Raw genomic sequence first — 17,141 nt, 5'->3', positions numbered from 1 at the left:
ATATATAATCTAAAGAGATTTCATTAATCTTTATTTATATTAAATGATGGGGAGATATTTGATGTCATCATAACCCTTGAGAGGCTGACTTTCAAATTTAGAGGGAGATATATAAAATTTAAATTTCTTTTTAAATATATATATATATTTAACTTTAATAAACAATTGCCCAAAATTGTGTCATGATAATAATAATTTCTTTTATTCAATTTGACTCTTCCGTGGGCTTTCATTTGGGGCTTAAGGTTTCCCGTGGGGGAAATTCATCAATACCACATGCCCAAAAAACCATAACTCATTTCAAATGACACTTGCTCATATAACAATTTTTTTAATTAATCAATTTAATTAAAAGAGCAAAAAGGGGCATAACTACTTTGGAGATAAATCTTAACCTTTGATTTGTGAATAAAACTAAAAATATTCTTAAAATTCCATGGAGGATAAACCCCTACCATCCACCTAATAATTATTGACAATTAAATTAAAATTCTGGAAGCCCTATTCCCAAATAGACACACCTATCCGCATAGTTACAACTTCCACCCATTTTGCTTATGCTAACTCTTCATTAAAACACCTTGTGCCCCCACTCTATAGCCTGGCCATCCTACCTTTTAGGGAAGCCCCCTTGAGCTGGAGAAGAGCCAACCTAAAGATAGAGGAAGAGCTATTGAGCTGACAGTGGGTAGCATTCCTAACTTGGATAAACTAGCCCCTTGATGCTTGGGAGTTTACTTCATGTGTGAGTGCTTGATTTTACTGTAAACACATAGTTCTATGGTCATGATATTTGTTAGGCTCTTCACATACAGTTCCAACCACAACCCTTGACACACAATTTTGGATTCTGTATAAAGCTTTTCACACAAAGTTCCAGTTTTCTTTATCCTTTTGACCCTTGACACAGTTAGAGGACCAACCCTTTAAACATGATTCCAGACAACCATACTAATTGACAGCAGCAACTTCTTGCAGCCATCTTCTATGACATCCCCTGATAGATGTAATATTAATGACGAGATGGTCACGCTCCATATTTCCAAAAAAAACACAGCCACAATGCACATTCTCCCTGCTCACAGCATATATCAACTCTTTGACTTGGCAATACATCTCTTCTGCATAGTCTCTCATCTCTCAGTGCTCAAATAGTGTTCTCATAGCTATCCTCCTTACCCATAGCTAGAAACTAGGGGTTATGAATGTGTTATGTAGTTGTTTGATAACTGAATTTCGAGCAAGCAACATTGGGTTGTATTTTCTGCACAAAGCACTGGATTTATAGAAAATTTGGTCAGCTATAATAAAAGTAAGTAATTAGGCACGCACCACATATCCAAGCTTCTCAAATGAAGTAGGTGCCCATTATGTCTTTACCTCATTGTAAGCAAGTTTGCTGCACTTTGTCTTCATTACATCTCAAAAACAAAATCTTGGACATTGGCCAGTATATATTTGATTCAAGCATTACATCATATCTCTTGTATGGGACCTTGGCTTTGAGTTCCCACCAAGATACTTTTGTTACATGAAATATTTATATGTGCCTGTCAAAGTGAGGGGTAGTACAAAAATCTTTCTCTTTGGGGATAGAATTAAGTAATATATTCAGAATCGAATGTACAATGAATAGGGTTTATCATAATAACAAAGAAACGTAGATACAAAAATCCAACAGAAACTAGTTCACCAGCATAGAAAAATGTCTTAAAGAGAAACATACTCAATGTCAGCCAAAGCATTAATCAGTTGAACACGAATGGCTGCAGGCATTTTGATATTGAAAATAAACCTGTAACCCACAGATTTGAAGAGTATGAATTAAGAATACAATTATACAAGACAGTTTCAGTTAAAAACAATGACAAAAATGGAACTTTTAAGTAAAACATCTACTCACAGTGGAATTTCTCTTATAACATCAACAAGAGCCAGCCCCTTACTAGTCTTCATTTCCGAAATGTCTTATACTAGTTAAGGATGAATATTGAAATCTGCATTCATATCTAAAATAATAACCAGAAATCTCCAATGCAAATGCACAGGGGGATACAGTGATAAGCATTTGTAAACGACTCATTTAGCAACCAGAATGATATTTGTTCAATATCCTTGGGCATTGGATTCCCCGTGCACAGGTAGACAGCTTCTTCAGTTACATGAGGAGAAGCCATCTGTGTAGACTGTGTACAAAAGGACAAGACAAGGATTGTCAACTAAATAAACACAGATGATAATCAAAACTTTGAGCTATGCTCCATAACATAATATATCACTGTGCATCCGTCATGCTTGCACAAAAAACTACTATCATATAATCTTAAGAAACTCAAAAGAATTGCAGAAAGTTATGTTTATTGCATAAAAATGTATGCAAGCTCTGGTAAAAGATAGAAAGTTCTGGCACCACCCGATAACATTCTCCATATATGCAAAGCAATGGAATAAAAAACTTTGTCTAGTTTAAATTTAATGAGACCATTATTTCTCATTGACCTGAAATAGCATATTTTCAACATAATAAGTATTCCAGTTACGACTAATATGAAGAAATCCATTTGAAGACCAGTGCCTTCAGAAATTAAAAATGGATGATCCAAGCAGTATAGAAGCATAGAGAAACAATAGGCCCATCCCAATAACACCATATATGTGAAGGGTCATCATCTCATGCATGAATGTTTTCGATAAGCCTTCAGAATTTAGTAAAGAAAAAACTTCATAAAATATCTTCTACAATACATAACCTTAGTCAACAAGATTTGTGCATTAGGTGATACTGTATAATCTAAGAATCCATATATAATGACACCCCAAGGAACCTTCCCTCAAGATTATGATTGAGTGACATAACATCTAAAACACAACACAATGTTTAATACATAGGAAGTGCCTGCATGGGTCATCCAGATATCAAGATTTCAAACAATGAGGAAACCAACAACAAATTAAAGCCTACATTGTATTGGCCTCAAGTACATCAGTGTTGCCTGTTTATAAAGTAATGGGACTCATGTTGGAAATATTGAGAGGGGGGGTGAATCAGTATTTCTTAGCGATAGGCACTTTTTAATCTTTTTCAGAGCATTAGTTAATTTTCAGTTATTATTATTGTTCATCTTCAGATAATCATAAACACTAATCCACATTAGACAACACCATACAACAATGCAGAAAGATAAAACAGTGGACACAGAGATTTTCAGGTGGAAAACCCCTTCCGGGTCAAAAACCACCGAACACTTATTAGTAATTGCCTTCTCCTCCTCTTAAAAAGAAAAGCAGTTACATCAAGTTTTCAGCTACAACTAAAGGAGGCTCCAACTCCCTAATTCACAAGCAACAACCTGTAGGACGCTACTAGACCCTAATAACCTACTGCAACCAGAAGGATGCCCCAACACCCTGTAAGTCAGGCCACAACCTGACGAGTGCCCCAACACTCTGTTTACCAGTTGTTGTCGGAAAGGATGCTTCATCGTGCAGTAGTTTATCAGCCCCAATTGAAAAGATGCCACAATGCCCTGTGCAGGCTACGACCTGCCCTAGCACCACCCTGTCGCCCTGAAGTGTTCTCAAGCCACAACTCGAAGATGACTCGAAATCACCTGCCTTGCACTACCCTACCACCCTGATCAACAGGCGGACCACGTTTCACAATTTTCACATTGGATCCCCTTGTGCTCTGAATCAATATAAGTATGTCGTAATGAAGAAAATGTGTATCTTATCAAATCCTAGTGGCCACTGACTACTGCACAATCATGCTCAAGCTTGATCACTGCACAATATTGTCCAAACTGATCACTGCACAATACTACTCATCAAAACCTGACTACCAACATTGCCAAATCATCTGTCAGCTACACAAATTAACCATTGCACATCATAACTGAACCACTGCACTACTCACAAATTGGCTACCATCAGTGTACCAAATTGCCTGTACTGCTACAAATATTGAACCTAAATCTTTGATAATGGCATACTCCAAGATGCCTCAAGTCATCCCTATGTCCTACTACCAATGCTCTCAAGTTTTGCTCGCGGAGAGCTACTAACATATGTCTTTTCACTGTTGATCATTGCTCACACAATACTAAGCATCTTCACGTCAACACATTGTACAACAAGATGACATTTCCCTCAAGGATTTGTTACCTGAAGGCTTTTGTACAAGGCCGAAATTGATTATTAAAGAGTTCATTATAGTTTGGAGATGTGTATCTTCAAATCTTCACTCCATTGTCGCTATCTTATGCCTCGCTCCTCCTCTAATTGACCTGCAATAAATATGAACGACCCAGCTAAAAGGAATTGAACCCTACCAGAGTAATTTCTACATCAATTTCTTTTTTAGGTGACCGAATACTTCAAAACATTTTGTCATGAAATTTGTTGAGTTTGATATAATTTGGGAGGTTTTAGATCTTCTTTTATAATGTTTTGGAGGGACATAATTAAGGTCTTCGTAAGGTATACGTTGGAGAGCCTTGAATTCTTTTAATTGTTGAATATTCAAATAATCATAATTAAATATTTTATCATAAGCCCTAATTTGAATTAATGCTTCCCTTTTGTGTAGGGTTTTAGGATTTAGGATTTAATGAGTTTGGAAATGGTTTCAATAAATTTGTAAGGGCTTCCTAATATAAACGTTGGAGAGATTGAAGCTTAAGTTACCTCTTAAAGATATTAACTTATTTAGTTTAAAACTCATAATTAGGTACCTCAATTGTTAACGAGGGCTTTGGTAGAGGAAATTAGTTTAGTAATTAGTGAGGGATGCCATTGTAGGTGCCTAAAAGCTTGATACCCTTTTCTTAAGACTTTATTAAATCAATAAACCCCTTGAGCTTAATTTGGATGCCCACAACCAATAGAAATATGCCAAGTCACCACCCCTTGGGGTTTTAGCCCAAAAAGTGGGGTCTCTGACTTCAAACGCATTTATCTCTCAAACCAAGAGGACTTATGTGGCATACCACATATTACCAGAAAGATATCAGCGAGGAGAATCCAATGATATGGATCTCTAAGTCAAACTCAATGGTTTGACACTTAAAAAAACCTTGACAAAGTCGAGTACATCCTCAATTCAGGGAACCCAAACCCTAGGTCTTGGGTTTTCAACCATCCAATAGTGTAGCCTTCAACATTGACGTAATCCAAACAATTCTAAGAAAAATTCATTGTTCATTTGACATCAATGACAGTTGTTTCAATCAAAGTCAAACCTAGTCAAACCCCAGGGTTGACATCAATGACAACACCATCCAACAATCCCCCTCCCCTTTGACATTAATGGCAACACACATACTCCTTCTGTGACTACAACTCCCCCTGACATCATGCTTCACTGCCTCAATATTTCAATATCCTTCTCAGGTTTTTCTCTCCTCCTTTGACATCAATGGCAAGGGTTACGCCTTCGGAGAATTTGCTTGCTTCATGTGGACCTATTATCTGCCTATGCTCCCCATGACGAGAAGCCTCCATGTAATAGTCTATCAGTGACGATCCTTGCGGACATGTGTCAGGTATATGCTTCCCTTGAAGAGAAGCCTTCTTTTGTGAACTTGTAATCCTTCAATTGTTTTATTCCCCCTTAACCTGTTACGAAACAGCCATCTTGTTCAAACTATATGTTTGTCAATCGTAGACTTGTGCCATATATTGTTGCACAGACTCCCCCTCTACAAAGTTCAAGGAGTCAATAAGCTAGATTGTTCAAAATAGTGATTTACCTTACGACTCATCTTGACTCGATTCTGCACAACCTATTATGAATCCTGAAGGCATGACTGCCGGGACTTCCTTGTCTTTCTACACTTCTTACTAATCCTATACTTGTTCTTCCTATATTTGTTCTTTCTGTACCTATTTCCTCTGCCAAACCTTCTAATTCTCGTCATTAATATTCATGATTGATTCCATTTTTTTTCTACAGTGACGAGCTATGTGTCCATAATTGTGACACTTGTAACATTCCATATCTGAATGGTACCTACATTCTTGAGCTATGTGTCCATGATTATGACATTTAAAGCATTCAATGTCATCCATAGAAGATGCCATCTGGTATCTGTCTCGAGAACATGCAAACTTTCTTCTAAGGTTTTGCAAATAATAGTTGTACCTACCAAATACGTCACAATCCCTAGCCATATGTCCATAGTTAGCACATAAAAAGCAATAACCATTAAATAAATGTGCGTACCTAAATGGTTCATTCGGATGCGATGGTCCTTGATAGTTGTACATGTCAACAACTTTACAATTCCTGGCCATATGTCCATAGTTCGCACACGAAAAACAATAACCATTAAATAAACGAACATACTTGGAAGATTTGTCATTCTTCTTTGGAGGCAATGTTGTAGTTTGTTGTCATCCTTTGTTCTTAACTGCTTTGGTCTTATTCTCTAGAGTTGAAACATTCTTCTTTGGCTTTACACTTTGATCAACTTCCTTCTTAGAATCATCCTATGAAGATGTGAAGCTTGTGCCTTCATCAACTGGGGCTTTACCAGCTTTAATTGGCTTCATTTTTTCTTCTTCATCTGTCTTATCTTGTAAGTGTTCTATTTACGATCCCTTGAGTTTGTTGCTCTCATCATGGGTTGCATTAAGTTCTCCTTGCTTTTGAGCTAGGTCTTTCTGAAATATTTCCTTCAACAATTTCCTTCTTTCTTCTGCTTCTTCAACCTATAGCTTGATAAGAGAGGCCTTTCCAACTTCTATGTTGAGTATCTGTATATGTTCCTTTTGCTTCTCAATCTCAATCCTGAGCTTGCATAGTTCAGCTGAAGAGGTTTCCAATTTCTTTTGCATTTGGTCAACTACGGATATGTATCTTTGATCAAATTTCTTCCTTTCAATTTTTGCTTCTTGCAACTATTGTTTGAGTCTTGTAATTTCTACAAAGGTTGTGTCGAGTTCTTGTTGCTTTTGTTGGATTTCTCTCTTGAGGTCTTGTGTCTATGTATTCTTTACTTCTTCCAATTGAGTTCTAACACTGTTAATCATCTTCTCAAACTCTTCATTTTTCTTGATGAGTTCTTTTGTTGTCTTCAAATCTGCATCCAAAAATCTTGTCTTTTCTTTTCGACTTTTGAGTTCCTTTATCACCTTGATCACTTGATTTTGAAACTATGACTTATTCATTTCTCCAATTTCTTCATCATAATTAGAAGGATCTGAATTTTTAATAACATCTTGACCTAATTGTTTTGTTGAATAGAGATTATGAAGCTTTTCCCAAAGAGATTTAGCTACTGAACATTGACCAACTTCTGTTTTCACGGAATTTGGCAAAACATTCAAAATTACATTCATGGCCTTTGAATTGTACCTTTTAGCTTTGTCGGTAGATGTGTTTCCAGAAACCACTAATTCCCATACTCCATATGCCTACAAATGTACTTCCATCCTGGATTCACATATCTTGTTATTATATACATCAAAATCAAGGGTTGGCACACAATACTCACTTTCCTTAGATTTTGTTGTCCCTGTAACTTCCTTTGAAATCCTTGCAACTTGCTTCTTTAACTTTCCCATCTCTATGCTCTAAAAATTGTCTTCAGGCGGTTAAGTTATTACTGAAGGAACCAAACTCGGATACCAATTGTTGGAAAAACTGAGAGGGGGGGTTAATCTTTAGTTATTATTATTGTTCTTATTCACATAAATATAAACAATAATCCACGGTAGACAACACCATACAACAATGCAGAAAGATAAAACAATGGACACAAAGATTTTTAGGTGGAAAACCCCATCCAGGTCAAAAACCACCGAACACTTCTTAGAAATTGTCTTCTCCTCCTCTTAAGAATAAAATTAATTACATCAAGTTTCTAGCTACAACTGAAGGAGGCTCCAACCCCCTAATTCACAGGAAACAACTTGTAGGATGCCACTAGACACTAATAACTTGTTGCAACCAAAAGGATGCACCAACACCCTATAAGTCAGGCCACAACCTGATGAGTGCCCCAACACTCTATTTACCAATTGCTGTCACACAGGATGCTTCGTTGCCCTGTATGTTTATCAGCCCCAACTGAAAGGACGCCACAATGCCCTATGCAAGCTACAACCTGCCCTAGCACCACCCTGCCGCCCTGAAGTGTTCTCAAGCCACAACCTGTAGGTGACTCCAATCACCTGCCTTGCACCACCCTGCCACCCTGATCAACAGGCAAACCACGTTTCACACTTTTCACACTGGATCCCCTTGTGCTCTGAATCAACATATGTTAGGGTCCCACCCTAACCCCCTTATTTATGTCATGGGATCACGTCATAGTCAAGAGTCAATAAAGCCCATATTAATATTTGTAAGTGGTTAACCCGCAATTAATGACCGGACCACAGTTAGTTGCAAATGGGCCGTAGTATTAGATAGATGGTATTAATAAAACCCACGGTATTGGCCCGTGGTATTGCATGTATGAGTCATATATAAAGGATAGAGACTCCCTGCGAGGAGTATCGTGTCTTATTTTGTAGTCGAGCTCTGCTCTATTGGAGGTTGCCCCCTCGAAGAGGCAAGTGAACATTACTCTCTGAATAATAAAATCATTGCTATTCTGTGTTCTGGGTATCTTTTCTTCGCATATTCTGTATTTGGGTATCATTTTGCAGGTTAAGAGCATAACAAGTGGTATCAGAGCACTTTCCAGGGCCGGTGGGATCTCCAATTCTTAGCAAAAAAAAAGTTTTGGCTAGAGAAATGTTCCGGCGTCTTTAAACCACAGGATCTGTCGTTGAGCGCATAAACCTGCGGATTTGGGGAGGCATGCACGCAGGAAATACAAGAGGTGGTCACGTCTGTTGGACTCCCTTGTAACCCCTGTGGGTACCCCTTCGAGTAGTAGCGCATTAGACAGAACCGCGCACGGACTGTCTTCCACGTACCCTCTGGGTATATCGGAAGCCCCTATGCTCCCTTGAAGCCTCGCCATAGATAAACCGTCAATCGTCTTGTGGCTACAGTACACCGAGAACAACACTCGGAGAGATTACTCGCCCGTACGATAGGGTAGTCGGGTTGTACGGCTAAGGGTACGGTCGATCCTCCTTAGTTAGAGCGCTGAAACATTGGGCCGAGTACTACTGCCAGACCCTTATGTATATTGCGATCTGCAGCACCTGACACTCCTCAAGACCATAGTTCCCTTTTCTATCGGGGGACCGCACATCATCTATTCCAGATCCGTTGGTGCAACGGGGTGCAGCAGTAGCCGACATCAGTCCCGCAGTCTCGAGTTCGCAGATTAGTCATTCCGATATATTAGAGCTAGCCGATCCGCAGCAGCAGTCTGTTCCGCCGCCCAGAGCTATCCGATCCGCCATTCAGATCTCTCAGATCCACCAAATCGGAGTTGTTGTGAAGGGTTCCTATACCGAGGTATAATTTTCGCAGGACTTTTGGCCGCATTGACATTTTGAGGATTTGGCGACTGCAGTATTGGTCAGGAAGGAGTAAAACTTCCAGGGCGCTTATTGGTGATCTAGCCCATCAGAATCAGGACGACGAGCTGAGCACGGTGGTACCATTCAATTATTAGTGAAAATTTTTAGGCGGTCCCAATTTTTCATCAAGTTGGTGTATGGTAGAAACTAGAGCTCAAGCAATGGCCAATGAAAGAATGGACGAACTTGAAAAATCCGTCCAATCCATCAATAAGCAGCTTACCGGACTATGTCTCCAGGTCCAGCAATTAATCCCGAAGGGCAAGGAGCAAGCCCAAGAGGAGGAGTATAATGACAATGAATACAATGAGGGTGAGTCTAGCCACTCTCCTCACGTCTGGCACACCCACCCACCACCCAGTCAGCAACCTCCCAAGTTGGATATGCATAAATTTGACGGTTCTCACCCGTCCGCATGGATAGCACAAATGGAGCAGTATTTCAAACTGAATCATATCTTAGATGATGCGACTAAGCTTATGTTGGGGAGCATGTACTTGGACAATGAACGGTGGCAATGGTGGGAATGGCATCAACGTTGCAATGGACCTTTTAAGACTTGGACCCAATTTACCAAAGCTCTTCGAGACCGATTTGAACAGGAGGACTCTTTTTTGGGTCGTCTTACTAAGCTCCGACAGACAGGTACAGTGGATGAATATATTACAGCTTTTGAAGCCTTAGCCTTCCGCACTTGGGGTCTCTCAAATGTGTTCTACACGGAATGTTTTATCAGTGGTCTTAAAGAAGCCATCAAAGCTCAAGTCTTACTGCACCACCCTCCCACTTGGACAGAGGCTTGCAAGGTAGCCCGTAACGTGGAACGTGCATTAGCAGCCCAATACAGTCGCCCAAATTTCCCCGCTAAAGGTCGTCCCCCACAGGCTCACAACACGACTCAAACACTTAAGGTCCAAAAGGTGTCACCTGCGGAAATGGCTGAAAGAAGGAAGCAAGGACTATGTTACTACTGTGATGAAAAATACTCCCCAGGTCATAAATGCAAGGAGCCCAAATTTTTTCAAATAGATGCCACTGACTACAGCTCAACAGAGGAAGATCCACCACTTGAGGAACATGAGGCGCTAGAAGAAGACAACCCAAAGAAGAATGTCTCTGACGAACCAGTTATTTCGCTGCATGCGTTGGCAGGGATTTCTTCCCCTCAAACTCTCAAAATCAGGGGTTTTCTTAAACATCGCCCAGTAGTAGTCTTGATTGATAGTGGAAGTACCCATAATTTCATCCATCAAAAAATCGCAGAAGCAGTGCATTGTTTTGTACGAGCAGTTTCTAACTTCCAAGTCCAAATTGCGGATGGGGGCACAATGAAATGTGAAGGCCGTTGTGAAAATGTCAAACTTCAAATGGGGGATTATCAGTTGAAAACCCACATGTTTGCCATACACATGGGGGGTTGTGACATTGTCCTCGGCGTTGAATGGCTCCGCACTCTTGGGCCAATCACAATGGATTTTCAGGAGTTATATATGAGTTTTAAGCAGAACAACTACACACATACCCTCCATGGACTCCAGGCGGGAGCCCCCTCTATCATCAGCTCGCATCGGATGGAAAAGTTGTTAAAAAAGGGCAATCATGGAGTGGTAGCTCAATTTAATGCCATCCAGGTCGTCGAAACCAAGTCTCTGCCAATTCATCCTGAGATGCAACAGATTCTAAATAACCATCTGCCGGTCTTTGACAAGCCTCATGAGCTTCCACACTAGCGAGCGGAACACGATCATAGCATCACCTTGGTTCCAGGGCCCAACCCCCAAATGTGCGGCCATACAGATATCCGTTCACCCAAAAGAATGAAATAGAAAAAATCATCAAGTAACTTTTGGAAGCAGGTGTCATTCGTCCCAGCATTAGTCCTTATTCATCCCCAGTGGTCATGGTGCTCAAGAAAGATGGGGAGTGGCGGATGTGTCCCAACTTCAGGGCCCTCAATAAGTTGACAGTCAAAGATAAATTTCCCATTCCAGTGGTTGACGATTTGCTGGACGAACTCAATGGGGCTCAATTCTTCACTAAGCTGGATCTTCGCTCAGGCTACCACCAAATTCGCATGAAGGAAGTCGACATTCTCAAGACTGCTTTCCGAACTCATGAAGGCCATTATGAGTTCCTGGTCATGCCATTTGGTCTTTGTAATGCCCCCTCTACTTTTCAAAGTCTTATGAATCACATTCTCAAACCATATCTCAGGAAATTTGTCCTTGTCTTCTTTGATGACATCCTCATCTATAGTGGCACTTGGGCTGCACATCTTCAGCATGTAGATCTACTTTTACACCTGCTCCGCAAGCATAAATTATTTGTCAAAATGTCCAAGTGTTCGTTTGGCATGGAAGAAGTTGAGTATTTGGGCCAGATTGTGGGGCGTGAAGGTGTCAAGGTGGACCCCAAAAAGATCCAGGGAATGCAAGAATGGCCTCAACCTAAGACCTTGAAGAGCTTGAGAGGATTTTTGGGTCTCACAGGCTATTATCGTAAATTTGTCCGCAACTATGGCCGCATAGCGAAGCCCCTCACTCAACTCCTAAAGAAAAATTCCTTCTTCTGGAATGAGAAAGCACAACAGGCATTTACCGCTCTCAAAAACGCCATGTGTTCCACTCCAGTCTTAGCACTACCTGACTTCACCAAATCCTTTGTCATTGAATGTGATGCTTCGGGGACCAGTATTGGGGCGGTCTTAATGCAGGAAGGGCGACCTTTGTCCTTCACAAGCCAACAACTAAGTGGGAGGAATCTGGGCCAATCTACCTACGAAAAAGAAATGATGGCCATCTTACATGCAGTCGAGACCTGGCGACCTTACTTATTGGGGCGACGTTTCCAAATCCGCACAGATCATCACAGTCTTAAATATTTTTTGGAGCAACGCCTATCCTCCCGACAACAAAATAAATGGCTCGCCAAAATGCTCGGATATGATTATGAGATCATTTACAAGAAAGGGAAAGACAATAGTGTAGCAGATGCATTATCTCGCCAATTTGAGGAAGAAAGTACTCTGCTAGCAATTTCCCTCCCCATTCCAGAATGGATTGAAGAGGCTCGCAAGGAATGGTTTTCACACCCCGGGCTATCCCAACTCATTTCTCAATTGTAGGTAGATCCAAATTCCACCAAGGGCTACTCGTGGCAGGATGATGTTCTTCGCTACAAGGACAGAGTCGTAATATCCCCAACATCCACCCTCAAAGGTCGCATTTTGGCAGGATTGCACTCATCGCCCATTGCAGGACATTCGGGCTTTCAGAAGATGTATGCTCGCACCCGAAGATCATTTTTTGGACAGGCATGAAAAAGGACATCCTTACTTTTGTAGCAGAATGCGATGTCTGTCAACGCCACAAAGGGGAAACCGTCAACACTCCAGGCACATTACAACCATTGCCCATTCCGACATCAATTTGGACGAAAGTTTCTATGGATTTCATTACAGGTCTTCCAAAGTCCGGGAACAAGTCAGTCATCATGGTGGTTGTGGACCGACTATCGAAGTATGCTCATTTCTGCGCCCTACCCCACCCATTTACACCAACTTTGGTCGCTCAATATTTCATGGATCAGATTTTCAAATTGCATGGCATGCCCACTTCTATTATGTCCGATCGCGACCCGATCTTCACCAGTAATTTTTGGCAGGAACTCTTCAGGATACAAGGCACTCAACTAAAACTCAGTACTTACTATCATCCGCAAACGGATGGTCAAACTGAAGCCGTCAACAAATGTCTAGAAACCTACCTTAGGTGTTTCACTTCAGAAAAGCAACACCTTTGGGTACAGTGGTTACCTTTGGCTGAATGGTGGTATAACACCAACTATCATGCCACCACCAAAATGACTCCCTATGAAGTAGTATATGGTCAACTTCCGCCTTCCCCTACCTCTTATCTCAAGGGGTGCTCCAAAGTACAAGCAGTGGATCAACTCCTACAACACCGCGCAACCATGCTCGCCCATCTTAGAGAGAAAAGCAACACCTTTGGGTACAGTGGTTACCTCTGGCTGAATGGTGGTATAACACCAACTATCATGCCACCACCAAAATGACTCCCTATGAAGTAGTATATGGTCAACTTCCGCCTTCCCCTACCTCTTATCTCAAGGGGTGCTCCAAAGTACAAGCAGTGGATCAACTCCTACAACACCTCGCAACCATGCTCGCCCATCTTAGAGAGAATCTTCATCAAGCTCAGAACCGCATGAAGCAACAGGTAGACCAGCATCGCTCAGAGCGCCAATTTCAAAAAGGGGATCAGGTCTTTTTGAGGCTGCAACCATATAAGCAAACATCACTCAAAGACAAGGGTTGTCAGAAGCTATCTCCAAAATTCTACGGATCATACCAAGTACTTCAGCGCATTGGAGAAGTGGTTTACAAGTTGGCTTTGCCACCTACTGCAAAAATCCATCCACTTTTCCATGTATCGTGCCTCAAGAAAGTGATCGGGAACAATTGCCGAGTTCAAACCAGTCTACCTGAATTGGACGAAGAAGGGTCAATTTGGCTTCAACCCGAACAGGTTCTAGACACAAGAGACAAACAGCTGCGCGGCCGCATGATTAAGGAAGTCCTCGTCAAATGGAAAGACACCTCTCCGGAAGATGCAACTTGGGAACCAGCCACTATTCTTCAGCAGTTTCCGCAGCTTCAGCCTTGAGGACAAGGCTAGTCTTAAGGGGGAGGGCATGTTAGGGTCCCACCCTAACCCCCTTATTTATGTCATGGGATCACGTCATAGTCAAGAGTCAATAAAGCCCATATTAATATTTGTAAGTGGTTAACCCGCAATTAATGACGGGACCACAGTTAGTTGCAAATGGGTCGTAGTATTAGATAGATGGTATTAATAAATCCCACGGTATTGGCCCGTGGTATTGCATGTATGAGTCATATATAAAGGATAGAGACTCCCTGCGAGGAGTATCGTGTCTTATTTTGTAGTCGAGCTCTGCTCTATTGGAGGTTGCCCCCTCGAAGAGGCAAGTGAACATTACTCTCTGAATAATAAAATCATTGCTATTCTGTGTTCTGGGTATCTTTTCTTCGCATATTCTGTATTTGGGTATCATTTTGCAGGTTAAGAGCATAACAACATAAGAATGATGCAATGAAGAAAATGTGTATCTTGTCAAATCCTGGTAGCCACTGACTATTGCACAATCTTGCTCAAGCTAATCACTACATAATATTGCTCATCAAGCCCTAACAACCAACACTGTCAAATCAACTGTTAGTTGCACAAATTAACCATTGCACATCATAACTGAACCACTACACTGCTCACAAACTAGCTACCATCACTATACCAAACTGCATGTATTGTTGCAAATGTTGATCCCAAATCTCTGATAATGGCATACTCCAAGATGCCTCAGGTCATACCTATGTTCAACTACCAATGCTCTCAAGTTTTGCCCACAAAGAGCTACCAGCATATATCTTTTCACTATTGATCACTGCTCACACACTACTATCCATCTTCACATCAACATGTTGTACAACAAGATAACATTGACCTCAAGGACCTGTTACCTGAAGGCTTCTGTACAGGGACAAAATTGATTATTAAAGTGTTCGTTATAGTTTGGAGATGTGTCTCTTCAAATATTCACTCCATTGTTGCTATCTTATGCCTCTCTCCTCCTCTAATTGACTTGCAATGAATACAAACCACCTAGCCAAATGGAACCAAACCCTACCATTGTAATTTTTGCATCAATTTCTTTTTTAGGTGACTGAATATTTCAAAATATTTTCTCATGAAAGTTTGTTGAGTTTGATATAATTCGAGAGGTTTTAGGTCTTCTTTATAATGATTTGGAGGGGCATAATTAATTCGTAAGGTATACGTCTGAGATCCTTGAATTCTTTTAATTGTTGAATATTCAAATTATCATAATTAACTAACTAATCATAGGCCCTAATTTGAATTAATGCTTCCCTTTTGTGTAGGGTTTTAAGCTTTAGGATTTAATGAGTTTGGAAATGGTTTCAATAAATTTGTAAGGGCTTCCTAATATAAACGTTGGAGAGATTGAAGCTTAAGTTACCTCTTAAATATATTAACTTATTTAATTTAAAACTAATAATTAGGTGCCTTTTAGGAGGGCTTTGGTAGAGGAAATTAGTTTAGTAATTAGTGAGGGATGCCATTATAGGTGCCTAAAAGCTTGATACCCTTTTCTTAAGACTTTATTAGACCAATAAACCTCTTGTGCTTAATTTGGATGCCCACAACCAACAGAAGTATGCCAAGTCACCACCCCTTATGGTTATAGCCCAGAAAATGGGGTCTCTGACTTCAAACGCATTTATCTCTCAAACCACGATGACTTATGTGGCGTACCACATATCACCAGAAAGATTTTGACGAGGAGAATCCAATGATGCGGATCTCCAAGTCAAACTCAATGATTTGACTCTTCAAAAACCCTCAACAAAGTCGGGGTACATCCTCAGTCCAAGGAACCCAAACCCTAGGACTTGGTTTTTCAACCATCCAACAATGTAGCCTTCAACTTGATGTAATCTAGACAATTCTAAGAAACATTCATTGTTCATTTGACATCAATGACGGTTGTTTCAGTGAAAGTCAAACCCAGTTAAACCCCAGGGTTGACATCAATGACAACACCATCCAGCAACTCAATCCTTGCATGCCATAATGTTTTCCTATCAACAGCAACACAGATAGAGAATATTTTTCTTCCGATGGAAACAATTTAAAAACTTACAGTTTTACATATAGTTGCCTGACTGTTGCCTTGATTTATCTCGAAGAATGCACGAAAATCAAACAAATCCATATTTTACATATACTTTGCAAATGCAATAAACATGTGTTCTCAAAACTCTAAATGTCATTTGAGAACAATGATTAATTGATGATCAAGCCTAGATGTATTGTCAAATGCTAGGTGAAACTACAGATATTCTCATTAGCATGCAATACAGAATGTTTTCACTTGTAAGTGAAGAAAATGCCCTAGTCGCACATAAGACCTGCAATCTTTTAGTCTAGAAAGTACACTTTGGAGCTGGTTTTCTTTTCTAAAAGTACTTACTATACAATATGGCACCCTGGAAGGATTCTGAAGGTCGATGAAAGGGGTAACTCATGCCACCACGATTGATTCCTCCTTACATTTATACACTCAGGATGTTGGACCCCCATCAACTACTCACATGTCTATAGCACCTACCCTAGAATCTTTTGCACTCCATAACCATCATTATCACACACCTATGGAATGATGGGCTAACCTGGGACATGTTACTCCCCTTGAGGATTGGAAACACCTAATAGGGTTGTTGACCTAATTATCCCTAATATAAACAAGGCAACTCATTTACATGTCTTGATCTAGTAAGACATTTGAAAGTAAGATTTGTGTGAAGTATTCTTGTGCCCATAACTATAGGTATGGTCCACTATGATGCATTAATGCTTATTATCCCTAAACGATTGTTGATTTCACTTGATCTTGAGAGGTTTTTGTCAAATGGTGTCATCACAGTCGCTGACACACCTCAAGAGATGAGTTTGCTCCTTTTTCTAACACTCAAGAGGTCGTTGTATATAGTCCCAAGAGAAATTATGACTTTGATGAGTGTGGGGCTATGTGAT

The 17,141-nt window shown here is 40.4% G+C and overlaps 1 protein-coding gene across 2 annotated transcripts in view; it reads right to left on the bottom strand.

Moving 5' to 3' along the window:
- Nucleotides 1-17,141, bottom strand: part of LOC149177923 (replication factor C subunit 3-like) — a 115,642-nt gene that overhangs the window by 50,294 nt on the left and 48,207 nt on the right. For both annotated transcript variants that reach the window (XM_089423485.1, XM_089423486.1), the window contains exons 4-6: nucleotides 2,057-2,186; nucleotides 1,904-1,967; nucleotides 1,727-1,795 (exon numbers count right to left, since the gene is read on the bottom strand). In XM_089423485.1, coding sequence (XP_089279611.1) covers nucleotides 1,727-1,795; nucleotides 1,904-1,967; nucleotides 2,057-2,186 — 263 coding nt within the window. The remainder of the gene's footprint in view (nucleotides 1-1,726; nucleotides 1,796-1,903; nucleotides 1,968-2,056; nucleotides 2,187-17,141) is intronic.

The sequence above is a fragment of the Pinus tabuliformis genome, chromosome 4_1, assembly GCF_031772625.1.
Source record: "Pinus tabuliformis cultivar Carrire ecotype Pingquan chromosome 4_1, CPIR1, whole genome shotgun sequence".
NCBI lineage: Eukaryota > Viridiplantae > Streptophyta > Pinopsida > Pinales > Pinaceae > Pinus > Pinus tabuliformis.
Note: the sequence above shows the minus strand (reverse complement) of the source record. Positions and strands in the feature narration are given on the sequence as shown.